The sequence below is a fragment of the Neurospora crassa genome, linkage group III, assembly GCF_000182925.2.
Source record: "Neurospora crassa OR74A linkage group III, whole genome shotgun sequence".
Classification (NCBI taxonomy): domain Eukaryota; kingdom Fungi; phylum Ascomycota; class Sordariomycetes; order Sordariales; family Sordariaceae; genus Neurospora; species Neurospora crassa.
The window spans coordinates 1,109,157-1,136,924 of record NC_026503.1 but is presented as its reverse complement, the minus strand read 5'-3'; the positions used below and the strand labels follow the sequence as shown (position 1 = coordinate 1,136,924).

The window sequence follows — 27,768 nt, the reverse complement described above, 5'->3', positions numbered from 1 at the left end:
GGGGCCGCCCTAACGATGGCATCGTGGTCAAGACTTTACCGTGTTCAATGAGGTGTTGGTGTTTCTGTTCTGAGCAACCACAATCTGTCTACAGAACCAGGGAAACATCAAATTTCGATGGACTTTTGTTTCTTGTTATACAACAGCGAATCGGCAGGCGTGCCGTAGTGCATTGACCACTCAGCTGTGTCTTCCTTGCTTTATCATACATATCTGGAACCGATGATCGGCAGTTTAGCTTCAGGTTGGTGGACTGTTGACGTCGATTGTAACTACCTACTGCAGTAATGCCTAACGTGTTATTACCGGCTCTCTTATCTATAAGCTGAAGAAATATATGTCTCTTCACCTCACTTCTCTCGGCTTCTCAAAATAGCGCACACAACATCCAACATCTAATTTCAGAGTGATTTCTGGCCTACTTCTCAAGTCTGAATATAGTTTTTCTCCGAGAGACTTACAGAAAACAAGCATCACCATGGCCGACAATCTCGACAGGGTCTGGTGGAAAGATGGAGTGGTCTATCAAATCTACCCGGCGTCTTTCAAGGACTCGAATGGAGACGGGTTAGGGGATATACCGGGCATCATCAGCAAGTTGGACTACATCCAGAATCTGGGCGTTGATATCATTTGGGTTTCTCCAATGTATGTGTGCGCCAGTTGTCAAACACTTTGAAATTGATGGTGAAGCGCGAGTGCTGACTTGGGTTGTAACAGGTTTGAGAGTCCACAGGTAACAAGCCTCTTCCTCATCAACGGTTGTGTTCTTACGCGCTGATGACCTTTTTATATAATTCCTACAGCCTGTTTGGAACTACTGGCTGACACGTCTGATATGCTAGATTGACATGGGCTACGACGTCTCAAACTATGAGGAGGTCTACCCCCCGTACGGCACAGTCAAGGACATGGAGAACCTCATTGAAGCTTGCCACAAGAGGTAAACCTCATGCATCGCAATGCCATAATTGGACCTGTACTAACGCGTATTTAGGGGAATGAGACTGGTCTTGGACCTGGTTGTCAATCACACCTCTGATCAGCATGCCTGGTTCAAGGAGTCGCGATCCTCCAAGGACAATCCGAAGCGTGACTGGTACATCTGGAAGCCTCCTCGTTACGCCGAAGATGGAACACGCCTTCCACCGACGAACTGGCGGAGTTACTTCTCAGGCAGTGCGTGGGAGTATGACGAACATACAAACGAATATTATCTTCATCTGTTTGCCAAGGAGATGCCAGACCTCAACTGGGAGAGTGAAGAGTGCCGCAAAGCCATTTACGACAGCGCCATGCGCTTCTGGTTGGATAAGGGCGTGGATGGCTTCCGAGTTGACTGTGTGAACATGTTAGTACTCTTTATGCCCTGCTCTCCTTAACCAAGACCAGATACTAACTAACATTGGTTTCTTTCAGGTACTCAAAGTCCACAGAATTTCTCGATGCTCCCATCGTTGACTCACGCTTCTACGAGCAGCCGGCATGGTGCTATTATGCCAACGGGCCACGCATGCACGAGTTTCTGCGCGAGATGAATGAAAAGGTGCTCGACCGCTACGACGCTATGACCGTCGGCGAGTTACCGCACACTCCCGACCCGAAGAGGGTGCTCGACTATGTTGGGCGCAAAGATAAGCAGCTCAGCATGGTGTTTCAGTTCGACATTGTGGACATCGGCCAAGGTGGCACCCACAAGTACCATTTTGAGGAGTGGAAGTTACCTGTGCTGAAGAAGATTGTCGAGAAGTGGCAACGCTTCATCGAGGGCACTGATGGATGGACAACATCCTTCTGCGAAAACCACGACCAAGGCCGTTCCATTTCACGCTTCGCCTCCGACGCCCCCGAATACCGCGTCCTCTCGGGCAAGATGCTCTCGCTGATGATGTGCTCTTTGACGGGAACCCTCTTCATCTACCAAGGCCAAGAGATCGGCATGATCAACGTGCCCAAGGACTGGCCCATCGACTACTACCAGGACATCGAGTCGGTCAACTTTTACAAGCTGATGGCCGCCAAGACCAACAACGACCCCGAGGAGATGGCGTACGTGATGCGCAGCCTCCAGACTCTGAGTAGAGATAACGCCCGGATACCTATGCAGTGGGATGACAGTCCGTATGCTGGGTTCACTGAAAGGAAGGAAGGTGCCTGGGCGCACGTCCACGACCTGTATCCCGAGATCAACGTGGCCAAGCAACTCGACGATCCGAACTCGACGCTCAGCTTTTGGAAAGACATGATCCGTTTCCGCAAGCAACATAGCGAGGTACTGGTGCATGGAACGTTCGAGGCGTGTGATATCGAGAACGAGAAGACGTTTGTGTTCGTCAAGAGATTCGGAGGTAAACGGGTTGTAGTTACTCTGAACTTCAGCAATGAAGAGCAGGAGGTGGTGTTGCCGGAGCATGAAAAGGGGTTGAAGTTTATGGTCGGAAACTATGGCAACGAAGAAGGGGGGATGGGCGAAAGGAGAAGGTTGAGGCCATGGGAGGGAAGGTTGTACATGGCTGGAGGTGAGGCTTGAGAGGTGTGAGACACACTGACCGACCCCCTTTTCAGTTGATCTTGGATTTCAGCTTGAGCTTCAATGACATGTCGGCAAAGTGTCTTCAATAACATGCAAACGAATGTTGACTTGAGGCTCCTCGCTTGCGTCCAAGACATACGCTAGGCTCCTTCTAAACATAGAATAGGGGTCCAGGCCAAAGTGCAATCTAGATTCTCAAAGGTGGAATACTTGAACGTGGCTGGTTTCTGGGGACGAAAAGGTGAGTTTGAGGATGTTGTCGATCGAGGTGATGCGGATAGTGATCCACTTACGTTACGAGTCGTTGGGTAATGGTATGGGGTCGATACAAGGATGGGGGGACTTGATCGTTTTCTCCAGTGATTGTTCGATTTTATCTTGGTTTCCACTTGAGTCCTGGCATAGATAGATAAGACCGGGAGAGCTCCGATTTGGTCACGGAACTGAATCTTCGCGGGGCAAGACCAGACACACAAGACATGACCACACCGAAAGGAAGGAAGACAGAACATTCCATCCTACTTAGCTACCCAGCTTTACAGTATCTTTGGAACAAAGCCCCGGGCATTCTGAATGCCCCTTTCTTTCCCCTATCAACGTTTCACCAAACCAACAATGATGGGATGCATATCCGTGCCAGCATAGGTGGTTTGGGGAACCCTGAGTGCGTGATGCGGGCAGCTTGGAGGAGACGAATGTGGGAACATGGAATGAAGTTGAGCAAGCGTTCAGTTACGACTGAGGATCCTTGCGGTCTCCCCGGGTGCCCGTGCACGGTTACTACTCACTTCCTTCGTGTGCAGTGGCAGTCGGTCTGCTTGTGACAATGGAGGACTGAGTACTATGTGTAGTGTACCTAAGGTAAACAATACCTGTCCTGTTTGATGCCATTGCCCATTGTCGTCGTCCCGTCCCGCCAAGGCACAGCTTCAGGTCCCATCTTCAGACTACCTACCTTACCTAGCGAATGGGTTCTACTATGTACGTACCTACAACCCCACATCAAGTGGCCGGCCAGCTGTCCCAGTCCCAGCCACGCATCCACACCGCCCAGTAGCTCATGCACCTCGCAGCGAGACCTAGGGGTCCAGCCAGGCGCACCTCCAGTGAGAACGCGTGAGAGTCGGGTACTACTATCAACTGGGGCGGGGCTAAGACCGTCCAGTTGCTGAGGAAGTGGAAGTTGTGGTTTACTCATTCCACTTGGGTTGAGACCACAGGCCACACACACACAGAGCGGCGGCGGCTTCAGAAGCTGCCCGGGATTGGGATTTGGGACATGGGACGGGACACACTGGCATAACCGGGCACTAGCTCCAAGTTCATCCCATCTTTTGCTGGAGACCTGTCACGTAGTAGTGTCCTCAAAACGAACCACCCCCTCCTCTTCTCTCCTCAGTCTTGTTTTTTTTTTTCTTTCTTTTTTTTCTTTTTCTCTCCATGTACTACTTGGAATCTTCCTGATCCCAAAGTACACACCACCTCTCTTTACACCCACAACCACACAGAGTCCGTACCGCATTGCTCTGCGGCGAGCTTCTGTCATCATGTCGGAGTCGCATAGCGTCAGCGGCGCGAGTCCCGCGTACACCTTCGTCGAGACTCCCGCGCAGCCCCCCTCCAACACCGAAAAGCCCAAGGAGGAGTGTGGTGTTCGCACCACCACTGTATGTCTCTCTCTCTCTCTCTCTCTCTCTCTCTCTTGCTGTGTTGGAAAGACGCGCTTCAACAACGCGTCCGGTAGAGCTTCGCTAACACTCCGTTTCCTGTGCTAGTTCCCGGCCATCAAGAATGCCCCGCTGCCCGCCGATGCTGCCGGTACCGAGAGCTTCTCCAACCTTGCGCTCTTCAGCATCCTCTTCGGTGTCCCCTACTACTTCTCATGGAAGGTCGGCGGTGGCTTGAAGACCACCCTCTTCTTTGCCCTCTTCACCACTGTCCCCCTGCTTGCCGGCTTCTGGGTGGCCCATTCCATGTTCTCCCCGCGCAAGAATGAAAAGGCCAAGTTCCCCGGTCGCCCGGTGGAGCACTACCTCACCTTCAAGAACCCCGAGGACAAGCTCAAGTACAGCGGCAAGAACAAGATCCCCATGGAGACCTTCCACGAGATGTACTTCAACGAGGAGGTTGACTTCAACGGCGATGCTCTCGACGTCATGGAGTACCGCCACGACTGGGCCAGCTTCCGCTTCACTTATGGCCTGATCAAGTTCTTCGTTACTGGCATGATCCCCGAGGTTCTCATGCACACTCGTTCCCAGGGTATGTCTCCGCCTTCTTCCGTTGCTGCCCAAGCCATGTCTTGAACACTGTGCTAACAAGCTGGCGCCACCAGATGAGGAGCAGGTTCGCGACCACTATGACCGCGGTGATGACTTCTACTCCTGGTTCCTTGGCCCCCGTATGATCTACACCTCTGGCGTCATCTCGGACCCCAACAAGGAGGAGACCCTCGAGGAGCTCCAGGATAACAAGCTTGCCATTGTTTGCGAGAAGGCTGACCTCAAGGAGGGCGAGAGACTGCTCGATATCGGCTGCGGCTGGGGTACCCTCGCCCGCTTCGCCAGTGTCAACTATGGTGTCAAGGCTACCGGTATCACTCTCGGCCGTAACCAGACCGCCTGGGGTAACAAGGCTCTCCGCAACGCTGGCATTCCCGAGGAGCAGAGCAAGATTCTGTGCATGGACTACCGTGATATCCCCGTTCCCGAGGGCAAGTACAACAAGATCACCTGTCTCGAGATGGCTGAGCACGTCGGTGTCCGTCACTTCAAGGGATTCATGAAGCAGGTCTACAACATGCTCGATGATGATGGTATTGCCGTCTTCCAGCTCGCCGGTCTCCGTAAGAGCTGGCAGTACGAGGATTTGATCTGGGGTCTGTTCATGAACAAGCACATTTTCCCGGGTGCTGACGCTTCTACTCCTCTCGGCTGGTACATTGATCAGTTCGAGAAGGCTGGTTTTGAGGTTCGCGCTGTTGATACCATTGGTGTCCACTACTCTGCTACTCTCTGGAGGTGGTACCGTAACTGGATGGCCAACCGTGAGAAGGTTGTTGCCAAGTACGGCAAGAGATGGTTCCGCGTAAGTTTAATATTCATTCGTCGTATTGTCAAGTGTTCACGACTAACACGATCCTTCAGATCTGGGAGTTCTTCCTTGCCTACTCTACCATCATCGCTCGCCAGGGATCTGCCACTTGCTACCAGATGACTCTGGTCAAGAACCTCAACTCTGTCCACAGAGCCGAGGCCATTCACACCCAGCAGGGTTTGCTCGGCGCTCTCAAGAACACCCGCGCCAACCTCGAGTCTTGGGCCCAGGCTAACGCCGTCGAGTTCCCCACTGTCCCTGCCAACTAGAAGCGGCAAAGGACGACAGATGGATCGAATGTTCATGGCGTTTTCAATGCTATCCACTGGCCAAGCTAGGATCTTGGCCATGATATGAATGAGCGCGAAATGAAGGTTAGGTTCTCGCATATGCTCTAGATCTATCAAAGAGATCAGGTCGTGTGGAAAAGAACTTGTACCCTCGGATAAGTCACGGCATACCGGGAAAATTCCGTTATGTAGACTGATATATGTCTGACATGACCGTGTGGGATTAGACAAAACAAAAAAGAATGATATGCACTGGCCACACAAGGTGGTCTATGTAGGAATATGGTTGAAGGAGGCGAGCATAGCCTTGCACAATCACATGTTTGAGTAGCAGTTTTGCCGCGAATAGACCTATGTACAGAGCGATCTTGGAAGCTGTCGTCAACGTGGCTTATAAGTGATGTTATATAGTGTACCATTATGTATCAAATGCTCAGAGTCCGTTGAGCTTTCTAGATCATTACTAGGAGCTTTCCTTATATTCGAATGGCTGAACCAGATGTCAATAAACCTCAACGGAAGTGGATGCAATTCTAAATTCGAGTTGAGCGGTGCCCCTGCCTATCTCCTTGATCTCGTTGTCCTAGCCATAACATATGTCGAAATACCCCCCTGGTTCGGAGCAAGGAGGTAAAGTCCGGCATCCACGGAGGACCAAACAAACAATTTACAAAGACTCAGAGAACAACTCGCTAGTAACTCGTAGAGGCCAAAAGATGATGACAGAGGAGCGAATTTGCCCAGCAAAATACATAAATAACATCATACACCCCACACTCTTCTATACTCGGCCAACTGTAGTTCATCTAACCTGTTCCTCTACCTTGTATATTATCTCCCTACGATATCGAGTCCTGTTCTGTTCTGGTCTGTCTCATTTTGTTCTGTTAAACCACCAGAACCATATCCTCCCCAGCATATGGTGCTCTATGTCTTTTCTGCCTCGAATCCTAATGGACACCGAGTCCTGTTATCATCGCCGCCAGCCAGCCAATCATCATGAGTCGAATGTCACTTCCACATACATATACAAACTTCGCCCTCTTCCCCCACCCCCTCATGAATCCTCATAACCATTTACTCCCCCCCCCATCCTTCTTGCCCAGATCTCACTCATACCCACAGCCTAGACTTACTCCCTCCAACCAAGCGGCACCAACGCAGCAGCAACCTGATCCACTCCCCTCTCCGTCGCTAGCAAGTTGTACTGCGATGCCGCATTTCTCGTGTCCAGCACTTCGACGCGGATGCCCATGCTGTTGATCATGGCTCTAGTAGCAGGTGAGAGGGGACGGAGGGAGGGACCGACGCCGAGGATCAGGAGGTCTGTTTTTTTTTGTTTTTCCCATTGGGTAGGAGTTAATGTTTTTAGTTCTGTTCTGTTGTTGTTCCTTATTCCTTGCGGTACTGTAGGTAACCATAGATCCACTGTCATTGGGGGAGAGAGAGAGAGAGAGGATACGACAAAAGAAAGAAGAAAAGAAAGAAAAAAAAAAAAAAACAGAATGAGAAAAAAGAATGAGACGTACCTGGCCGAGGCCACAATCTTCCCAGAAACCCCCACTGCTCTTCACTCGACACATCCCACTGGCCCTTTTCATTCACAAGCTTTCTTCTTTTTGGTGGTACTGCCGCCTTTCCCATCTTCTCCCCCTCAGTACCAGTACCAGTACCGGTACCAGCAACAACCGGCACCCAAGGCCTCCACTCAAATGCCTCACCACCCACCAACAACACCCCACTACCCCCCGTCACTTGCACCCCACTGTTCAGCGCAAACCCATCATGGAAGCACTCGTCTATAGCCGTGGACGGGACGGGTGTCTGGCCTAGCATGTCCATCTCGCCAAAGTCGGTGGTGGGAGGAGAATCGGGAACGGGTTCATTGTTGTGGGCTAGTTTTTGTTTCGTCTGTTTCGCGGCTTGAGGGGTGGTGGTGAAGCGTCTGAAGCCGGGTGGAAAGAGGGTGGTGGCGGCATCGTTGTGGTTGGTGGTGGTGGTGGTGGTGATGATGAGAAGTGAGGGTGAGAATGAAATTGGGCGGGAGATTGAGACACGCGGGGTGGAAAGAGTCAACGCTGTTGTGCGCTGAACAGCATAGCGGAGGACTGTTGAGCGCATGGAATTGATTGAAAATGTCATCGCGTTGGCATATACGTTTTTGCGGAGGGTGATGAGTGGTGGAATATGTAAGGTTGATGTTTTGAGAAGGTGAGGTGTTCATAACTGGGGATTGAAAATAAGAAATCGATGAGACCTCGACGTCATATTCTCGCTAGCCAAAGATTGGGTTGTGCATGCCCAAACTAACCCCCTTTTCAGATGACACAGACTGAAGGGGAAAGTCTCTAATCGAGCAGCACAACGCGACTGAGGAACAAGTGAACATTAATGGAAAACAAGCACTTAAACTGGGGTATTATCATTATCACGTAAACCAGATATTGCTGCACAAATTTTTGGCGGTCGTATTGAGTGTCTTGCGGTTCATCGTCTTGCAGTCATCCACGGACGCCTGGACGCCCTCCAAATCCTAAGCCAAATCTAGATATATAGAGATATAGCAGAGGCAGGGCAACGCCTAGGCGGCTGTTCATCTCCTCCCAGCAGCATTGCCCAGGTTCGGTTCGGTCGGTGTGAGCACGGCTTGAAGTCCAGTTTCATTGATGGAACCTCATTCCGGGTGAGAAAGCAGCCCTAAGAGAACAAGAGACAACCGATAAGTCCCCGGCTGTATTGTGTTGCTGTGTTATGGCATCGCAATGCTGTGCAGCCCCCTTTTCCCAATTGAACACCGAAGCAATGAGACCGTCAACCTTGCGCAACCATATTTGTTGATTTCCCCCAAGACAAAGACCCAAAGAAAGCTGACAATTTAACTTGTTTACTTCTTGGACTTCTCGGCCTGGCTCTGCTCCTTGAGGACCTTCTTGACGATCTTCTGCTCCTCAATGAGGAAAGCACGGACGACACGGTCGCGGACGCAGTTGCCGCAGCGGGAACCACCGTAGGCACGCTGGACAGTCTTCTTGGGCTTGGAGAGCTGAGCGTACTCGCGGGGGCGGAGGGCAGGGACCTGTGTGATAGCAAAGGCTCCGTCAGCATATGTGTTTCGGCGCGTCGCAGTCGTTGCGGTAATCCATAATTCCTCCTTCAAGATCTGTCATGCTGGGGGGGGGCCGGGCCACGTTGTCGGTCACAATCTCGTCTCCGCCGTTCTCGCTATAGTCGTCGCCGTCACGGTCCTCTCCATCCCCCACCATTGCCGGGCATCGTATTTGCTCTCAGTCCTCCCAAGTTTGTAAATCTTCCGTGATCTGGTCGTTGGGACGTGGTTCGTTCTTCGCGCGAGTCGGTCGAATCGTTTGGCCGTCCGGTACTCCCCCCACCTCATCTCTCCAGTTTGTCTGCTTCGCGAAATCGCCAAAAAGTGTGATAACTTACACCAGGGAGCTTGATGCCGCAGTCACCGCACTTGGGAGCAGTACCGCGCTTCTTGATGTGCAGAACACGCAGCTGACCGCCAGGGGTCTTAACAATCCGCGTCTTGTTAGACGTGGTGTTGTAGCTGTTGCGTGAAGAAAAGGCAAAAAGTTAGCCCATCGTGTTCTCCCTTTTCCCAGCAATTCTCCTCATGGGAATGTGAAAAAGGATCAAAACTCACGGGTTGCGGCGGCGGTAGGTGACACGAGAAGACGCCATTGCTGCGGTGTTGCTGTCGAGTTTCGATGCTGCAAAACTATCGCTCACGACTGCGAAGTGGATGAATTTTGAAGATTGGTGGTTAGGAAATTTCTGTGCGGGCGCCCAGCGCAAGCCCCACCCAGCCCCAGTGCGCGGTGCTGCCGCCCAGTGCCGTCCGCGAAAGTTGGCTAATCCTGCTTAAGTAATGATGTGGCTGGTGCTCTAGCTCTCAGCCATTTTGTGGATGAGCACCGGACAAGGCTAAAGGCCGCTTAAAACGAACGAAGCCAGCTGCCAGGGTGCACTGTCCACCTTCAACTATCAACTTGAGCACGCACCAGCTGTCACGTCACCCCTTTGTTGCAAGACATGGTGACAACGAGGAATCGATAGTTTGTGAATGTGAACCTTCAACGACAGCGCTGGCTCTACTAAATCTGTCTTGGCATCAGCCAGCATTACCGCATTATCAACGTCAGCCATGCCAGTTTTCTTTGCACACCAATGTAAGAACGTACCACTTCGCATCCTCCCCTCCGTTTATTAGTGACTAGCAAATGTTTGCCTCGATCGACATGTGAGATAACGACCAATCGCAATCGTAACTTTGCTTCTCAGACCGCTTCAGTTTTCACTGCATCCTTCCAGGTGATATGAACGCAGCCAACTATTCCCATGCAAGAACTGTGCGCCCAGAAATCCCTTTATGCTGTTACTTGATAACTCGTTGGGTATTACCAGAGCAGCCCACTAGAATCGCAATCATGTCTTCCCAAACCGACCCTAACTCCCGGCGCCAATCCCATACTCCAGAAGCCAATCCCAGCCCTTATCAAGGAAAATTTATGAGTCAAAAAGCATGTATATGCTGGTGTCGTGGTCCATCGTTCTTCGTCAAGACTGCTTGAGCCCGTTGTCCAGCTTTCTCCTCTTTCTCGTCGTCCATTCGGGATCGTCCCTAGCTCTCCATGGCTTGATTCCCATGGGATTTGCTCGCCGGCTTTCGTTGGCCATGTTGAAGACCTTTTCGCTCTCGCTGCTTAACATAGTGTCTTTGAACTGGCGAATTTCCTTCCCCGTGTCTTGCACCGCATCCGAAAATGCGGCGAATGTATTCTGGGCTAGTGACAATGTTAGCTATGCGAAATGCCCCGGATAGGGCTATGGGTGTCCGGATGTGTTTGCCCATCGGGCGGAAGATAGCACTTACGTGTGGATGACTTCACGGCCATGGGGTGAAACATGCGCGGTATGGCAGACCGAAGACGCTGAAGCTGTTGGCCCAAAGATGGCGAGTTAGAATAGGATCCATGGAGGGGACGATAACCGGTATGTCTCTGACTTGCCTGCACGTGCAGCTCGTTCAGGTAGTCGAGCGCATCCTCGAGACGCTCCTCTTCCTGGAAACTAGCATCTTTGGGCGTTTGCGTGTGGTTGTTTGCCATGGCGGCTATCGAGGATGCGCTCCTGTGCTGGCACAGCGACGGGTCCTTGGGGGTGCAAGCAGCTCGGACCGCAAGGTTCTAGAACGCGTAGCGAAGCACAGCGTGACAGCAGGCGTGATAATCCAGAGGGGGAAGACGGCGAAACAACATGGAATGCCAAATGCAATGGCGATCCAGTTCCGCATCCGGTCCTCTGTTGAATCACAGGGCACCGCAACGACACTCCGAGGCCAACTCTCACAGCCCAGGCGCAGTTGGAGGGGGGCTGCGAAGCTAATAACGGAGACAGCAGTCACCGATACGGACGGGATATGTCAGGTGGGGCAGAGATTGACAAGTCGCAGTCGGTCCCGAGCGATGGTGGGAATGGATATCAGGCCCTTGAACCAGTCGTTGTTATCGCCAGGCGGGACGGTTGTTGAACGTCAGCTCGACCAGGAAACGGGAACCTCGACAGGGACCAGGGTGTTGAGCAAGGAAGGAGAATGGATGCGGAATCACCAGGAAAGGCACGCGGCTTGGCTGAGGTGGTCTCGGGGGCTACGGCCTGGTGCGCAAGGTAGGATAGTGTAGCGTACTGCGTAGGCGCCCCGTGTAGCGGTACTACTTCTAGGTACCTAGGCAATTCACGAGCAGCTGTCGTTGAATGATTGAATCGCGTGCTGCGTGGGAAGAGAGGGGGGGGGGGTCTGGCCGGACGGAGAAAGCGAGAAGAAACAAAGAAAAGGGAGGGATGCGGTGTGATGTCCAGAGCTCTGGATTGGTGCAAAGTCGTGGCTGATGGATCGATAGTGTAGACGGAAGAGGGGCGTACCCTTTTGGAGAGTCGGTGCGGGAAGCGCAAGACAGAGGGAAGGGCCGAGCTTGGAAAAGGGAAGGGGGTGTGTCGGTTGTCGGGTGGTGACGAACGGGTGTCTCTGGCAAGAGGTGGACATTTAGGTTGAGATGGGAAAGGTACCTCTACAGGTACAAAGCACCAAGGCCCCGGTGTGCGGGCCCAGGCTTTGTTTTCCTTGCGCCTGGAGCGAGCTAGTGATCCGGCTTGGATGCATTTGGCTGGGCTTGCCGGGGGGGCCAAAAGGCCAAGAGGGTGCGCGCGCTGTGGGTTTGGCAGGAGTGCGTGTGTGGTGGAGGGCGGGCAATAGGTTGGTACGGGAACGTTCCTTCTCACTGCGTGGGATCCCATCCCAGAGGTGGCCCAAGCTCATATGGATGAATTTTTCGCGGAATTGCCTTGTTGTGCTAGCAAATAACCGGAGGGAAACTTCCATGGGAAAGAGGAGCGAGGGCAAGCCACCTTCTTCTCAATCAAACTTTGCTCATCAAATTTTCAGACATTACCGGGGCGTGGTTCACAAACAGACAGCTAAGTCTAGGCCGTTAAAAGCGTCCGAGACGGAACGACCTTCATCCGAGTGCACGACGTTGATCTCCAGCAAGGCAAAAAGGCCCCGGCATCGAATCGAGGCACTCGACGACGCATCCAAGAAAGAGACGGGCTGCGGTCTATCTTTGCAAGTAGTGGTTCTGGCTTCAGTTCGCTCAAGTCATACCTTGCCTCTAGGTCTCGACCAAGTTCAACTTGTCTTGCAACTAAGAAGTCTCGCAACCAAGGAATCGTCCAAGTCTGCCCACTGTGAGTGCTACACACAGTACTACTTTTACCTGTCGCTCATCCCACCTGCCCGCCCACTCGCCTACCACGGACCTGTCCCCCCAAGCACCAAGCACGACCCCAACTGCACACAGTATCCCTCCACTGGCTGCGACTGGCCTGGCTTGGTCACCACAGACAGCACCAACAACCTTTCCATTGCTCTCATCTCACTGCACCTAGCACCACCACCAGACCACTCAGCAGCAGCAGCAGCAGCAGTAGCAGCACCACGGCAGCAGCTTGTCCTTTCCATCTGCCCGCCCGCGCGCTCTGCTTCCTGTTCCGTTCCAGTGCGTACAACCTGTACGGAGATCCACGGCAGTCCCTCGCTCTCGCGTCCCCCCCGTCACGCATAGTCTGTGCCGTACCTCTATACCAGCCGTCCTGCTTACTTTCTTTTCGTCTTCTCGTGCTGGACAAAAAGACAGCCCGCCCGTCGCTGCTGTCTGTCTGTCGCCAATGGAAGCCCACGCCCAGCCACAACGCTCGCGCAAGCGCCCCTCTCGCACGACCCGCGTCCCTGACGCCGGAAATGGTGCCAGCGCTGCTGCTGCCGCACAGGGCCCTGGAGTAGTCCCGGTGAGCCAAGGTTGGGGCCAGCACCCCGTCCAGAGCCAGCACCAGCACACTGTGCAGCACGGTGTCCCTCAGCACTCGCAGCACGCCCACCAAACCCACCAGGTCCAGCAGCCACACCCCGGTGCTCACCCACACCAAGCCCATCACCAGCAGGTCCAGGTGCAGCACCAGCACCAGCACCAGCATCCGCAGGCCGTGCGCGCCCACCCCGACACGGTGTCTGCTCAACCTCCCACCTTTGCATCGCAACAGCTTGACACCAGATCCCACCAGGTCCCGGCCGACCCTGACGGCTTGATGAACGGCTACAACGCTCCTCAACACCAACAGTACGCTGATCCGCCTTCGTCGTCTCTCGCTCCCGCCCCCCAGCCCGACAACTCCGGCCTCACCTCGCTCAGCAACCTGACCGGCGATAACGGTGCCAGCCATCAGCAACACCATCAGCAGCGTTCCCAGCATCAGCAGCTCCAGCTTCAGCACCACGCACAGCAACAGCAACAGCAGCAGCAGCAGCAACAACAACAGGTACAGCAGCAGCAGCAGGCCCAACAGGCCCAACAGCAGCAACAGCAGCAGCAGCAGCGTACGTCTGTTGCCCCGTCGAGTACTACGGATCGCGTCAATTTCAACACGTACCCCAACCACTCCGCTCCCAACGACTCATCCCCTTCCCCTGTCACCGTGGCCACCTCCAGCGCCGGCTACAACAACCTGTCCGGGTGGACGCAACCCGTGGCGAACTCGACCGCGCAGTCCACAATGCCGCCCCCTTCACCCGCGCCCGCGTTGGCCCCGCCACCCGAGGGTATCTATCGCACCTTTGAGGATTTGCTGGCCTCGGTTCAAAAGGTTGCCAAGGATCAGGGTTACGGAGTTGTCAAGCTGCGTGCCAGCAACTACCGCGAGGGAAAACCGACGCGTTACGACCTCGTTTGTGACCGCGGCGGCGTCAAGTACAGCAGCACCGCGAAGAAGCGCAACCCCAGCACTCGCAAGGTTGACTGCCCCTGGCGCGCGAAGGCGGTTTGTGAAGTCAATCTCGGTAACCAGTGGCGATTTGCAGTTCAGGAGGCTCGTCACAATCATGAGCCGCGTATACCCGCCGCTGTGCCAGGACAGGAAAACACCCCCATCGCACAAAGCATCCGCAGCATCACCAACAAAATTGACCGGTTGCAGCACGATCAGACTACGAGCTTTCAGAGGCTAGAGGCCAATGTCTCTACCATTCTGGCGCGAATCGACAACATGGAGAAGCGGCTTGACGCGATAGAAAGTGGCCGCCCATCGATGCTTGGAGGCAACGGCGTGCCCTCGATGGGCACCCCGAGCATGCCTACGGCTAATATGGGAGGCGGAAATCTTGGTAATGGGCCCATGACGAACGGTGGTATGAGCGGCGGCCACATTGTTGACACTCGGTTGAACAGTATGGAAGCTCGAATGAACGCCATGGAGCAGCGCGGCAACCCGATGGACGGCCTGCCCATGATGGACGACGACACAGGCCGCCTGGCTATGAATCAAATGATGGTTTCTACGTAGTGCGAAGGACCGTCATCACATCAGACGCACGCCGGTCCTCAGTCGGTCACCCCAGGCAACCCGCCTCCTCGAGCCCGACACAGTACGCCATCACAACCGACCGGCAAGAACGAAGAGCCGCGACAACAGCAAGAAGAACGCCGATCGTAGGCCAATCCATTTGCAGCCCAGAGCGATAACGAGGAGTGATGATGACGATACACGCTTCACACCCTTTGTTCTTTTGTAGAACTGAAAGAGTGGTTAAAAATGACTGTTATGATCGAGCTCCCCTTATTAGAGGGTTTGAGCACTCATCATGTCTTTTACGATTTCCCTTCTCTTCATGTCTCATCACCCTTGCTATTCTGCCGTTTGCTCGCACTCTGTCAGTACCAGAGCGACAGGATTCACATTTTACATTGGCATAACACGGCTATCACGTACTACACAATCGGCGTCATAAAGGGAGGTTGGAGAGTGCGGCTGTTAGGCTGGTGTGGGTGCAGGGAGGTCAAAATGGAATACGGTTTTTTTTTTGGCTTCTGTCCTCGAATACCTAACGGTCTACCTATTTTTGTATTTTTTCTTTTTTTTGCTTTTTTTTCTCCCCAATTGCCTCGCCCGAACCTGTCAGGTATAGGGATTCTTTGCAACAACGTACACGCGGGAAGTGAATGGTCTTCCCAGTCATTTTTATTATTATGCATTTATGTTTTCTTACTCGCATCAAAAGTGTAGGTTAATGGCCTAACATCATACTTGGCGTACCGGGTGCGGGCTACAGCGGGTTTGAGTTGATCCTGTCTGCTGCTATATGGCCTGTTATACGTCATATCACGGCCCAAATGGGCTTTTTGTCCTTTTTAGCTCTCTACCAGGAGAACAGATACCGGCTTGGGGTGTTGTGGGAAAGGGGTAGAACAGGGGGCGATATTTGGGTGAATGGGGATTATCAAGTGGTGAAGGCACGTTTGAATGAGGTTGTTGTCACGCAGTTTGCTGTCTGTCTTATATTCAGTTATCATCATCTGGCTTTTTTGGAGGATCGGTACTTTGCAACAACTCTTCCTAGCTCATGTCATGACCCTTCTTTGCTAAGAAAAGGCAAGGAGACGCGGACATGGACCGAAACGGGGAGCAGGAAGAGGAGGGAAACAACCAAAGCGCCGGATTCAAACCGAGCTATGGCGATATCTAAGAGGCGAGGATGTTCAAAGGAGGACTTGGGAAAGGTAGAGAGGAGAGAGGATAGAAGAGGAGAGGGAGAGCACACCAATCAATGTGAAGAGGAGAAGGGGAAACAACATACAACAACAATGTACAGTGTAATCTGACACAACATACACGCACGCACGCAAGCCAGCATCCGCAACCTTGTGTTTGGGAAGAAGACCTGGGAAACCTGATCAGTTCTGGAACCGCTTTATCTCTTCTGATCTTGCACAAAGCTTTGGCTTTGGCAAAAGAAGGGCAAACCCCTCTTAATTCTTCCTACTTTCTCCTCTGTACTCTAACTATCAACCACCAACCAACACTACCGCTATAATCCTCCTCCCATTGATACCTTAGTCAGCTTAGGTCATCTAGCTCGGCAGTGTGCGATTAGAAAGAGAGAAAATCACTTTGTTTCGAGAAATCTCAGGGTCCCGTCTCTTTAATTAGTACCGTGTGGGATGACGAGAGACAGTAAACAGTGCGAGCTCATGCCAGAGAAACGCGATGCTTACCATCATGTCTTGAAGAGTTGTAGCGGTGATCCGGATTTCGACTTGTGTGACTGAGGGGATGTCAAACTCAGGGGGCTCAAGGTGCGAAGCCCGTGAGACTGCGTGCCCTTCACTTCACCAATCTGACCTGCCTCATGCTGTAAACCCAACCCAGAAAATCACCGGACCGTTGAACAAGTCAGAAAACATGCAACAACTACCATAAGAAGGCCACCAACACGCCCACGCTCGACGAAGCTTGTTCTATTCTCTATCTGAACATGAAAAACTAAAACAGAATGATGTCGAGTCTGTCATACCAACTTTATTCTAGATGTCCATCCTGCAAAAAGCCATATTGCCTCGCCCACATACGCATACATAGCAGAAGAAAATCAACTCACCGACCAGCCCATCGCAACGAGAAAAAAAACAAGAACGCCACTAATGTCGCACTCAGAATGAATTCATCATGATGCAAGAGAGAAGACAAAATCCAGATTAGAAAACACCAGATCACAGCTTCGCTATGTAGTGTAGGAACCCCATCCATATATGCTCCATCCGCTCTACAAACACCAACCAACCAAGCGACCGACCGACCGGCCGCTGACACCTCATCCGCTCACATGCCCCCAATTTCTTCTGTATATCGTTCATCTAGCTAGCTTTGTATATAGAGAGCCAAGATGAACACCAGCGTGATAAGGAAGACGTTGAGAATATTGCATATCCTCTACGCCTGACTGCCTGCCTGCCTGCCCAGTCCAGCCCGACCGACCGACCGACCGACCGACCGACCTCCTTCCAATGCTCACGCGACCGCCGAAGGGTTATATATCCTGAAAAAAACGACACCAACTCTGGAACAAAAAAGCATCCACCCACCGCGATCACCGCCTTACAGCCGCCACGCTACCTAAACGGCCCTCTGATCATGGAATGCCTCTCTAAGTCCGCCGGGTCACTTATACTCCTTTGTCGTTCTGTCCTCTGTTGCTCGTCCACCGAGCCTGAGACCGAGCCTGAGCCACCTCCCGAGCTCCCAAAGCTTCCAACAACAGCGCCGCCGCCACCGCTGATTCCGCCAACCTGCTGTACACCGACGACACCACGTGGTGGCGGATTCATGGCATACCTCCTTCTTGCTTCTTCCAGCCCGCCATGGTGGAGATGACCGTGCTGACCACCGCGACGGTGGAGGTCTCGCTCTTTGAGGGCGGGAGGGGATGATTTATCCTCATCATCGTCATTTTCCTCCTCCTCCTCTTCATCTTCGTCCTCGTCTTCACTCATCCCCATCCTAATGTCATCGGAACTCTCTTGTCGCCGCCCGTCTCGGAGTTGGACTTCGTCTTCTTCGACCTCCTCCCTCACGGAATTCATCCCTGTGGCCGACATGGTCGCATCACCATAATCCTCGTCTTCGTCACCGTCCTCGTCCTCTTCCATGTCCATTTCCATCTCGCTCTCCCCGCTTGTTGTCTGACCTTCCTCGAAGATGACTACTCGCATCACAGACTTATCGAATAACCCGACAATCATGCTCCGGTCTTGCAGGCGGTAGTGGTGGCACTCGAGCAGACTCATGACCTTCCTGAAGAGCTGCGGCTGGTTGAAGCCAGCAGCCTTCTTGGTCGCTTTGATCTGCAGAAGCTCAGCGCGCGAGCGGCGGTAGAGGACCATGTTGGCCAGGTCGATGATGAGCTCGAGGATGCGCTGGTTCGTCGGGTCCGGATCGAGTTCATTCCTGGGAGCCAAATCTTCGGCCGGCGGTGGGTTGCCTCCTGACTGGGTAGCAGTGCTGTTGTCGGGTTTGGAGCTCATTTGCGTCGCTGCTGCCGCCGCCTTTTGCTTCTCCTCCTCTTCTTCCTTGATAGCGTTGATTAAGCTCTGTGAGCGCGGGCGAGAGGGGATGGCGGGAAGCTTGGTGGTCTCGGTCTTTTGACTGTCGGGCAGCTGGATGGCCGTTACGGGGATGTACTGCCACGGTTTAAGAGAAAAGAGTTTGGAGAGGTCGGAGGGGATACAGAAGCCTAGTGAGTTACCGAGAACATTGGTGTTGGCGTCCCATCCGTTCTCGAGGAGGATTTCTAGGCCGTGGACGGAACGCGAGATGAGACCGAGGACAAAAAATGCCGTGCCACGAAGACTCATCACCTCGTGGTTTTGGGCAATATGAACAATCTGTTCTACGACGTCGCAGGACTCCAGGAATGGCGCGCCGAGCTCCATGGAACCAACATTGCCTACCGCCCATAGACAGCCCTTGACTTTGACGATCATCTCTGGATCATCTGACTGCATACCGTACTCGCGGATTGTTGCCGCGAACTCGTCAAAGTGTCCCTTTTCCCTCAGAAGCTTGCAACCTTCTTGTGTTCGGGTGAGCTCGCGGTAGAAATGTGGAGGAACGTGACTGTCCGCCTCGATTTCTTGCTCGTCATCGAAGACACTGATGCGGTTGGTATGGTCGTCTTGGTGTTCTAGGAAGGAACGGGCAAGGCTTGCCTCAATGACGCTGACGTATGAATCGTTGCGGCCAAGGAACCAGTCATCCATTTCGTTGCTGATGTAGTCTAGGCCGTCAAGATAGTGGTAGCCGATCGAGGTCGACAGAAAGCGCAACAGAAGGGGAGCCCCTATCTCTCCTAGATGATCTAACGCTGGTCGACACTCGACGATGTACTCGAGATTGTTCTTGGTGTTACAGGCCTTCTCAAGAATTTTCACAGCCGTGGCACAGACTTCAATGTCTGGGTCATACAGCTGGGTTACCAGGAGCTGAATGGCCCATTTGGAGTCACTTGGTTCCTGGCCCTGCGTTGATATCCTTGGCCGCGTGGCATACTTGCGCAAGGCATTTGTGGCGTCGATCCGGATGTCCTTCGTCCCAGCCGTTAGAGCCTTGGAAAGGAGCACTCGTGGGTGGCCATGTAGAGAGTAGTCGAAATTTGCAAGCATCAGCTTGATGATGTCGGGCCGTTGTTTCAGGTCAACAATGCGATACATCATGTTGAAGATACGCCACCTATCGAGCATCTGAATGCCCTTCTGGTCCCCGGTAAGGATACCAAGCATGGGAAAGTAACCTCCGCACAAAGTATCTGTGAGACGATCCCGAGCAAACATTGGATATTGTGCTGTCAACCCGCTTGTTGGGTCACATTGTGCCAGACATTCAGCAATCTGCCTGAGAAGTTTGTTATCCGAGAGATATTTGCAGCCCTCGGGGCTTTGTAACAGAGTATGCATGAGAGAGCATCCCACTCTGACGTACTTTTGCGTGTTTCTTGTGCTCTTGACCTCCGAGAACCGGTATTTGAACGGGCGGTAGAAACTCATGATACGCTTTATGAATTTGGATGCTTTTATGGCCTCTTCGAGCCGCTTTCCACTTGTCAGGGGCCCTTCGATTACCCTCAATATTATGTCCCAATTCCATTTGGCATAATTAGAGCTGCTTAGGACGTGTGAATCAACAAGTAGCTGTCGGAATGTCGCATCATCAAATGTGATGGCGGAGTTGCTTTTGGGATGGTCATCCAGTATCCCCAGATCCAAAGAGTTGCTCGATGGTACCACCGAAGGGGTGAAGGTTGTTGGCGATGATCTGTAGAGCGTCTTGCTGACGCTGCTTATTTGGTATACTACTCCAGAAGCAATAAAATGTTTCTCGTCTTTAAGATTGGCGGCAGCGCTGAACAGTTCTGGCAGCATCTGCAGACTGCTACTCACAGACGGTGGGAGAAGGCGGCTTGCGAGTTTGAGAACCTCTCCTATAAGCAGGGTTGCCTTCCGCTTGACAGGCGGATTGTCAAGTTCTTGGGTCAGCCTTAGGAGGCCTTGTACCACGCCAGACTTGACGAAGATGGCCAGCAATAGTGCGGTATAGTGCTCAGCAAAATCCTGTTCGCCACCATCATCATCAAAGTCGCCATGTGATCCTTTGGTGGACGTAGACCTGAGATTCGTAACTCTACCATAAGTGGTGAGTCGCCTACCGGCCAGAAAAGAGGTAGCCCACGCCGGGGACTTGATACGGAACAACGAGTAGAGGAGATCGAGGATGGTCTCTCGTATTGGTCCTGTGTTCACGACCATGCTGTGAATCATGGACTTGATCGCACGAAAGTTGTACATGGACAAAGTCATCAGCCCAGACCATGTCTTGAGTGCCGATGCCACAGCCCTAGAGTTCTGCTTGAGAATGCGCTCGTTGGTTGAGAGGTCGTCGGTGAACGCGGTGAATAGGATTTCCAACTCGTTACCGGCGCAAAGGTATTTGCGTCGTTGTGGCGCATCCAGGAGGTAAAGGAAAGCACTTGTCAAACTCTCCGAGGCCTTGTATGATCCGTCAGCTAAGGCGTCACGCAGTGGCGCCAGTCCTCCAGCAGATATGAGCAGGGCAGGATCGCGTATTAGAATCTCGGCCAGAGTCTCTATGCAGATTGGCCGTAGCCGCTCATCAGGCTCCTCAGCTATCGCGGCGATGGTTCGGACGACTGCTCTCGAGATCTCCTTGACGCCGTCTTTGACATCGAGAAAGGCGCGAACAAACTTGAGAGCCTGCTCACGCTCGACGTCCGATTTGCGGTCTTTGATCAAGGACCTGGTATGATTTGGTTAGTCTTCGACTGAGATGGACACTGGCAAAAGTGAACGCACCATGTAACCAGGTAATCCGTATTCAGGGCACGGATTCTCCTGAGAGACGTGATATCAGAAATGGCGTATCGTATCATCCTGTAGCCTGCAGCAACGACTTCGCGACTTTCGCTCATCAGCATGACCTGCATGCGAAGGCCAAAAATGGACCACACCAAGTCGTATTTGAGAGTTGGATGACGCTTGAAGAGATCAACTAGACTGTTTGCCCTCGAAACATAGTAGTCCGGTGTCATGCCGTCGACCTCGAGGGCCTGTAGGAGCTCGGTAAGGGCGTACGTGGGAGACTCGGTCGGCTCGTCAAAATCAGAACCGGCGCCGCTCCTTGAAGCACTCGGCGGGGAGCGCATACCATTCGAGTCCTGAAGAAAGGCAGTGGTTCTGGACCTGACGGGAGTCGTCGGTGTTGCTTTGGTGGTTTGGGCAGCCGTGATCTTGCGACGCAATTCCTTGATCTTTTGAGTGGAGGAGTTTAGCTCGGCCTCGATCCTCGCTCGCTGTTCTTTCGCTTGCTTTGGCTTTTTGGTATTCAGAGCCTCCAACATGTTCTCGCTCCCCTCCTTGATCTTCATCTCGCGGTTCAACTCCTCCCGTAACTGCGACAGGGGTTGGTCATGCGTGTCGCCCACATTCTCGTCCAGCTTCTCGAGGGCATACATTTCGGGGCGAGAGCCAGTACGGGTGAGGTTCAGCTGGCTCCGCAGGTCCGAACTGAAGCTGCCTGGCATGGGCGACGGGTTGAGAGCGGTACCGCGCGGGGCAAAGCTCACGGCGGACGCGGCGAGGTTCCGACCGCCATTCTGGGGCTGGGCGGGACCCGGGGGTTGCACGCCATCGCGATCGAAGCTCACTCGGGAAGTCTGCGAGGTTCCGGGCTGTTGCGACGAGTAGGATCTGGCGTTCTGGGGGTTTGCTGATGCGTTCAACATGGTGGATGGCCCAGCCATTTGTCCTCCACGCAGGACGCTTCCGCTTCCGGGCTCGCTATCGTCACAGGCATTCGATTTGGATTTTCAGACTCGGATTCGCCAGTCGAGGGGGAGCCCTGTGTGTCCTGTTGCGCATCGATTCCCGGCGGCGTTGTCGAGGGGAACAGGAGTTGTGGTTTGGTTACCACCTGGGCGCCGGCCGGAGAGGCTGGTGTTTCGTCTTGTCGCTCTCGTAGTCAGATGAGGTCTTCTTGTCTCGGTCTCCGCGGGTTATGTTGGGCTATCAGTCTGTTATTCCGCGTCTATCATGCTGGCGGACAATTGCAGATGTTGCTACTCCCAAATTGCCAACTGAACTTCAAAGGTACTAGAGGGACGCGATAGATGAGCGGGGTCGCATGCGCCTCCCGTCGTCGGGATGTGCTGGCGTCGTTTAGTAAAGCCGTTCGTCACCCTTGAGGGGTTGGATTGATGTGATGGCTGTTAGGTATTCGCACGCAGGTAGCCAAAGTGGTACCTTTCGGAATATGATAGTGTAATGCGGCTGTATCCTGACTGTGGTCTACACTGCACTGCACTCTCGCACAATCACAACGGGGGTACCGCCGTCATTGCAATAGGGTGGATCGATGTCCTGGATGTTCGGTCAGGGCATACATAGGTACTGGTCGGTGCACTGCCGTGGACCTGGAGATGGATCCCACTTAACAATTGAGCCCCCACCTCAAGCCCAGTTTCCACGCCTATAACCCTGACAGGTCCTGGCTGCCCTGGCTAGACTGTCACCCCAAAAGGGGTATTTTACGCCATGGCTTCTTCCAGCCCTCATGTGCTTTTTCTCAGTCCATTACAATGTGCTGGACGGACTTTCATATGTATACCTGCTGGCTATGTCTTGCTAGGATTTTCCACGCCCCTGACCATACCTCGTGCTATGTTCTGGCTTTGGTGTCTGAAAGTCCAAAGCATTGCTGTTCTTTCATCACATGGTCTCAGGGTTATGTGGGCGCTTGCCCTCTCGGATGAGGATACCTTCTCTTGAAAAAACACAGAGGAGACGGAAGTGCTCAAGCTGCGTCCATCCACTCATGAACAAACAGAAATCCGACGTCTGAAAACGGGTCATCAAGCTTGGGAAGTTTCAGAAAGTAAGAGCTCCGGTCAATACATAGGGAAGGTGAAGATACCTAGAGGTATCTATTATCCAAGGGAAATGATGGACCTTATAGTGAAGTTACAGTCGATCCTTGGCAGCTGATCCAAATTTGATATGAGCAAGACCTCAAACCGTGACCTGATATTCCAATCTTCCAGCTATTGGTCAAGGTCACCTGAAACAGAGTACATGGTAAGCCTTTAGTGAAATCCAAACTCCATGTACCCGCCCTCTTTCTTGAATGGTCTGGATATCGATGGCTTTGTTAACCAGCCTCTAGTACCAAACAACTGTGAACCATTGACTACCATAGGATCCCATGATTCTGGCAGAGGACTGACAAAATATCGCATCCAAAGGATCAGGTCTTAGACATAGTGTAAGTAATAAGGCTCTGATAAGAACCATCAATATGCCGATAAATATAGTATGATGATGCTGCTGCTGACGGCGACGGGAAACATAGCGCTCGGGCCATGCCGTCGTACGATGCCAATCGAGTCTCCGTCTGTGGCGTTGCGGCGGTCCGACCCCGCAGACTTTCAACGCCGTGCAACCCCCTCTCGTTATCGAGTTGATGCAAACATTGTTGAACGACATTTGGACAATCTCCATGGGTGTACCTTGAGATCCAGTTGCGAGCAAAAGGACGTAATCTCATGGTATGAACCGACAAGAGCTGTGGCCGTTGGTGACACGGCAAGAGGACCACAAAAGAAACCGAAGGCTAAAAGCCAGAGCAAATCTGCCTTCTAAAATCCAGCACCTGATGACAACGGCAAACGGCCCTGGGCGCGCAGAGAAGGGTCCAAACAGGAACAAACGTGCTCCTGCGGCCGTAGAGGTAGGCTCGTAGGGGCCGTCAGCGGGCCTTCTGGGATGCAAATCCCGTGGCATTCGGCGGACTCCGGAGGGTCCACCCCATCTGAGGAGCTCGACGTTACTTGATTTCCCCACAGACAGGAGGGCAAGCTAACCGTTCCTTACCGTCAAACCAACACATCTGGATGTGGATGGGCCACCAGGAACCGCCGCGGGAACGTCTTTGTCTTCCCGGACATGGGGCACGGGGCGGAAGGCCGCGCACCCGCCGCGCCACTGTCCTGGTGCTCTGCTGCGCTCCAAGGCGCATTCCGATATGTCCTCGTAACCAGTTCGTTATCGGACGTTATTCACCGTTCCCAAGCTGCGTTACCACATGGAACGCTCGGTCAAGGGGGGCGATGAGGTAGGAGGTGGTGGGAAGGGGGAAGGAAGTCGCCTGTCTGCGATGACACTTGTAGACAGATGAAGCTTCCAAGTTGGTATATAATTCTTCAAAGCTCCTGTCCTCAACCCAGTCTCAAGTGAAGATTTCTTCTCCTCGTTCTCTGTCCCATTTCTCTACATCCAGCTACTCTTCAGCTACAGACGATATCCACATCGCCGCATAAGCTCAAGCTAGGTTTGCTTGCCAGACTTGTTTGCCCCAAATTCCTCTCACAGCTCCTCGTCATTGCATATCCAAAGCGTCCACCTTCGTTTTCATTCCCGGATCTCATCATCCCCGCACCGTTCTTATCAACTCCGAGCCGTGGTCCCCTCTCCAGTCTACAAGCTTCAACATAAGCCATAAAAAATACCACGATCAACGACACGATGGCCCGCCTTTCTGCTGCCCGCTATGGCAAGGACAATGTCCGCGTCTACAAGGTCCACAAGGACGAGAAGACTGGCCAGCAGTCGGTCACCGAGATGACCGTCTGCTGCCTTCTCGAGGGCGAGATCGACACCTCGTACACCCAGGCCGATAACAGCGTTATTGTCGCTACCGACTCCATCAAGAACACCATCTACATCAAGGCCAAGGAGCACCCTGTCAACCCTCCCGAGCTGTACGCCAGTATCCTAGGCCAACACTTTCTCGACAAGTATGCCCACATCAGCGCCGCCCACATTGACGTGACCGTCCACCGCTGGACGCGCATGGTCATTGACGGCCAGCCCCACCCCCACAGCTTCCTGCGCGACGGCCAGGAGACTCGCAACGTCGAGGCCACTGTCACTCGGGACGGCATCACCATCAAGAGCGGCATCGTCGGCCTCCAGGTGCTCAAGAGCACTGGATCCGCCTTTCACGGCTTCGTCCGTGACGAGTTCACCACTCTCAAGGAGACGTGGGACCGCATTCTCTCCACCGACGTGGATGCCGGATGGACTTGGAAGAAGTGTGCCAACCTGGCGGCCGTTCAGGACGGTGTTGAACGCTTCGACGCTGCGTGGGAGGCTGCCCGCAACATCACGCTCAAGACATTTGCGGAAGACGAGTCGGCGTCGGTACAGAACACTATGTACAAGATGTGCGAGCAGATCTTGGATGCGGTACCCGAGACGGAGAAGACCAACTATTCGCTACCCAACAAGCACTACTTTGAAGTTGGTGAGTACCCCTTTCGCAAATCCACCAAAAAAAAAAAAAATAGGTCCAGATAAATTTACACTAACACCCAAAAAAAAAAAACAGATCTCAGTTGGCACAAGGGCCTCCAGAACACCGGCAAGGACGCCGAGGTGTACGCTCCCCAGTCTGGTCCCAACGGTCTCATCAAATGCGAGGTCTCTCGCTCGTAAGACTGTTGAACTTTGTTTTTAAAACGTCACACATGTTTCTTTGGCTTTCTTTTATGATATCACCATTTTTTTTTCTTCTTTTTTTTTGCATTCCCCCTCACGTTCCGAGGGGTTGGTTGGCGGGCAGGCGTACGTTTTGAAGGTGGAAAGATGATGATACCTTGATGCAACGGATCATCATGAGACGGAGGCTATGGACATCTTGACTGGCGCTAATTTTCAGGGGTAATCAAATAAACTTCCTATTATGAACAAGCAAGCATCCGAAAAGCACTGCTAGCTGCACTCTCGAATTACCAAGTGAAAAAATATGCCGTGAAATCGGTGAGGCTGACTTTTTGCCTTCGCGGGCCTTCAGCGTGTTGGACATGAGGATCTGCTCATCGCTTATCAGATCAAACAATCAATGAGTCTAAACAGCTCTCATGAGTCGTAATCATGGTATCTTGTTGAGTGATATATTTGTACAATGAGAGGCCCCCTTTTTCTAACCCAAGTTCGTACACTGTCCGTTGCGCGCTGGGCTCATGAACCGGCTTCCCATGTAATATACAGACTGACACTGGCGGCATTGCCCGTGAATCACACGGCCAAGTGGGCTGTAACAGACACAAGAACACACGAGAGAGATTTCTCGCCCCAACGAGGTGGTTGTCCACACAATCTTCCTCACAGTTGACAGAGTTCTCAGTCTTCGTCGGCTAGATGGTTCGTAACGGCTCGATGTAGATTCGTCCCTACATCTCTTTCTCTCCCGTTTCTCTGACACTCTTCCATGAGTAGATAGCCAGCTCCAGCGCCTTCAACCAGACCTTCACACCTCAAAGCCATGGTCGCTCATAACCTCTCCATGTCCGCCTCCCGGATAGCCTTGACAGCCTCCTCCCAACCTGGAGCGCCCACCACCTTACCGCCAAATCGCACCAAGTTCTCCTTGTACGGGTGCGCATCACCCTCAAACGCCTTGAGCCTCGCCAGTCTCTTGTCGCGCAGCCTGTTCTTGGGAAGCATGCCGCTGACGGCCTTGCGCAGCACCTCGGCGCCGCCGTGCTTCTCCATCAGCGCATCCATGGTGATGGCCTGTAGCGAACCGGGCCGGGTGTTGTGGCGGTAGTACGTCTTGCGCCACTTCTTGTGGCCCGTCGTGTACAAACCCGCGCAGTTGGTCACCACGACGTAGTCGCCGCAGTCGGTGGAGGGATCCCAGATCGGCTTGTGCTTGCCCATCAGGATGGTGGCAATGCGCGAGGCGAGGCGACCGAGAGAAGGGGGAGTGATGGCCTCGGAAGGAGCCTTGATGGTCGAGAGGGTGGGGTGAGGGGTGACGGCGGAGATGTGGTGCCAGACACGGGAGTAGGCTAGTCGGGTCTACACGTTCGTCGCAAGACGGCGGTGGTTAGTGACGGGTGGTGGAGGTGGTGGTGGTGGTGGCGGGAGGGCGAGCAAGTGCCAAAATTGTAAGAAACACGACGAAATTATGGGACAGTTGTGTCCGAACAGGAAGAAACTTACAGCTCCGACTGTTTGCGACATGTTGACGGTGTTGCGCGGTGGTGATGTAGGTCGTATACTATGGTGTTCAAGAGAGGATTAAGGTGGAGAAGGCAGGTATGAAAACCAGTGGGAACGAGTCCCTCATCGACTGGTGGTAAGTGAACCTCTATGTGTTATCGTCCGGGTCAATTGAATGACACGGGATCGGGCGGGCTCCGGAGTGTTCGAGACGGCGGGTTCGGCAGGCGCGAGAAAGTCCGGGGCTTGTCGCGGCGAACGGGTATCAAATGTGGTCCGGTATCACGGGAAGCAGAATGGAGCTCCTGCAGAAGGGCAGCAGCAGAGCCTGCCAAGCCCAAAAGCTGCAATCACTTTTCTTGCCGGAAAATTT

At 53.1% G+C, this 27,768-nt stretch overlaps 9 protein-coding genes across 9 annotated transcripts; 4 read left to right on the top strand and 5 right to left on the bottom strand.

The window, feature by feature from the left end:
* Positions 1-250: 250 nt before the first annotated feature.
* Positions 251-3,169, top strand: gh13-5 (glycosylhydrolase 13-5). The gene is made up of 4 exons (XM_958028.2): positions 251-648; positions 721-736; positions 846-1,351; positions 1,420-3,169. Exons 3-4 carry the CDS (start codon positions 1,002-1,004, stop codon positions 2,528-2,530), a joined length of 1,461 nt encoding a protein of 486 aa, XP_963121.2. The 5' UTR covers positions 251-648; positions 721-736; positions 846-1,001; the 3' UTR covers positions 2,531-3,169.
* Positions 3,170-3,700: 531 nt separating this feature from the next.
* NCU07859 (cyclopropane-fatty-acyl-phospholipid synthase) lies at positions 3,701-6,406 on the top strand. The gene is made up of 4 exons (XM_958027.3): positions 3,701-4,200; positions 4,309-4,795; positions 4,869-5,620; positions 5,680-6,406. Exons 1-4 carry the CDS (start codon positions 4,081-4,083, stop codon positions 5,896-5,898), a joined length of 1,578 nt encoding a protein of 525 aa, XP_963120.1. The 5' UTR covers positions 3,701-4,080; the 3' UTR covers positions 5,899-6,406.
* A 325-nt stretch (positions 6,407-6,731) lies between these two features.
* NCU07858 (DUF498 domain-containing protein) lies at positions 6,732-8,121 on the bottom strand. The gene is made up of 2 exons (XM_958026.2): positions 7,449-8,121; positions 6,732-7,245 (listed from the first exon to the last, which is right to left on the bottom strand). Exons 1-2 carry the CDS (start codon positions 8,059-8,061, stop codon positions 7,052-7,054), a joined length of 807 nt encoding a protein of 268 aa, XP_963119.2. The 5' UTR covers positions 8,062-8,121; the 3' UTR covers positions 6,732-7,051.
* A 194-nt stretch (positions 8,122-8,315) lies between these two features.
* On the bottom strand, positions 8,316-10,041 carry NCU07857 (60S ribosomal protein L34). The gene is made up of 3 exons (XM_958025.3): positions 9,584-10,041; positions 9,364-9,487; positions 8,316-8,995 (listed from the first exon to the last, which is right to left on the bottom strand). Exons 1-3 carry the CDS (start codon positions 9,619-9,621, stop codon positions 8,804-8,806), a joined length of 354 nt encoding a protein of 117 aa, XP_963118.1. The 5' UTR covers positions 9,622-10,041; the 3' UTR covers positions 8,316-8,803.
* NCU07856 (hypothetical protein) lies at positions 9,873-11,520 on the bottom strand. The gene is made up of 4 exons (XM_958024.2): positions 10,950-11,520; positions 10,814-10,877; positions 10,122-10,724; positions 9,873-10,040 (listed from the first exon to the last, which is right to left on the bottom strand). The coding sequence occupies exons 1-3, from the start codon at positions 11,046-11,048 to the stop codon at positions 10,498-10,500; spliced, it is 390 nt and encodes a 129-aa protein (XP_963117.2). The 5' UTR covers positions 11,049-11,520; the 3' UTR covers positions 9,873-10,040; positions 10,122-10,497.
* Positions 11,521-12,338: 818 nt separating this feature from the next.
* On the top strand, positions 12,339-16,246 carry NCU07855 (hypothetical protein). The gene is made up of 2 exons (XM_958023.3): positions 12,339-12,684; positions 13,130-16,246. The coding sequence occupies exon 2, from the start codon at positions 13,165-13,167 to the stop codon at positions 14,830-14,832; it is 1,668 nt and encodes a 555-aa protein (XP_963116.2). The 5' UTR covers positions 12,339-12,684; positions 13,130-13,164; the 3' UTR covers positions 14,833-16,246.
* A 516-nt stretch (positions 16,247-16,762) lies between these two features.
* Positions 16,763-22,627, bottom strand: NCU07854 (cytosolic regulator Pianissimo). The gene is made up of 2 exons (XM_958022.2): positions 21,189-22,627; positions 16,763-21,132 (listed from the first exon to the last, which is right to left on the bottom strand). Exons 1-2 carry the CDS (start codon positions 22,133-22,135, stop codon positions 17,436-17,438), a joined length of 4,644 nt encoding a protein of 1,547 aa, XP_963115.2. The 5' UTR covers positions 22,136-22,627; the 3' UTR covers positions 16,763-17,435.
* A 1,744-nt stretch (positions 22,628-24,371) lies between these two features.
* NCU07853 (uricase) lies at positions 24,372-26,215 on the top strand. Its single transcript, XM_958021.3, has 2 exons — positions 24,372-25,692; positions 25,777-26,215. The coding sequence occupies exons 1-2, from the start codon at positions 24,912-24,914 to the stop codon at positions 25,881-25,883; spliced, it is 888 nt and encodes a 295-aa protein (XP_963114.1). The 5' UTR covers positions 24,372-24,911; the 3' UTR covers positions 25,884-26,215.
* NCU07852 (mitochondrial 54S ribosomal protein YmL23) lies at positions 26,106-27,744 on the bottom strand. The gene is made up of 2 exons (XM_958020.2): positions 27,396-27,744; positions 26,106-27,251 (listed from the first exon to the last, which is right to left on the bottom strand). Exons 1-2 carry the CDS (start codon positions 27,414-27,416, stop codon positions 26,721-26,723), a joined length of 552 nt encoding a protein of 183 aa, XP_963113.1. The 5' UTR covers positions 27,417-27,744; the 3' UTR covers positions 26,106-26,720.
* Positions 27,745-27,768: the final 24 nt, after the last annotated feature.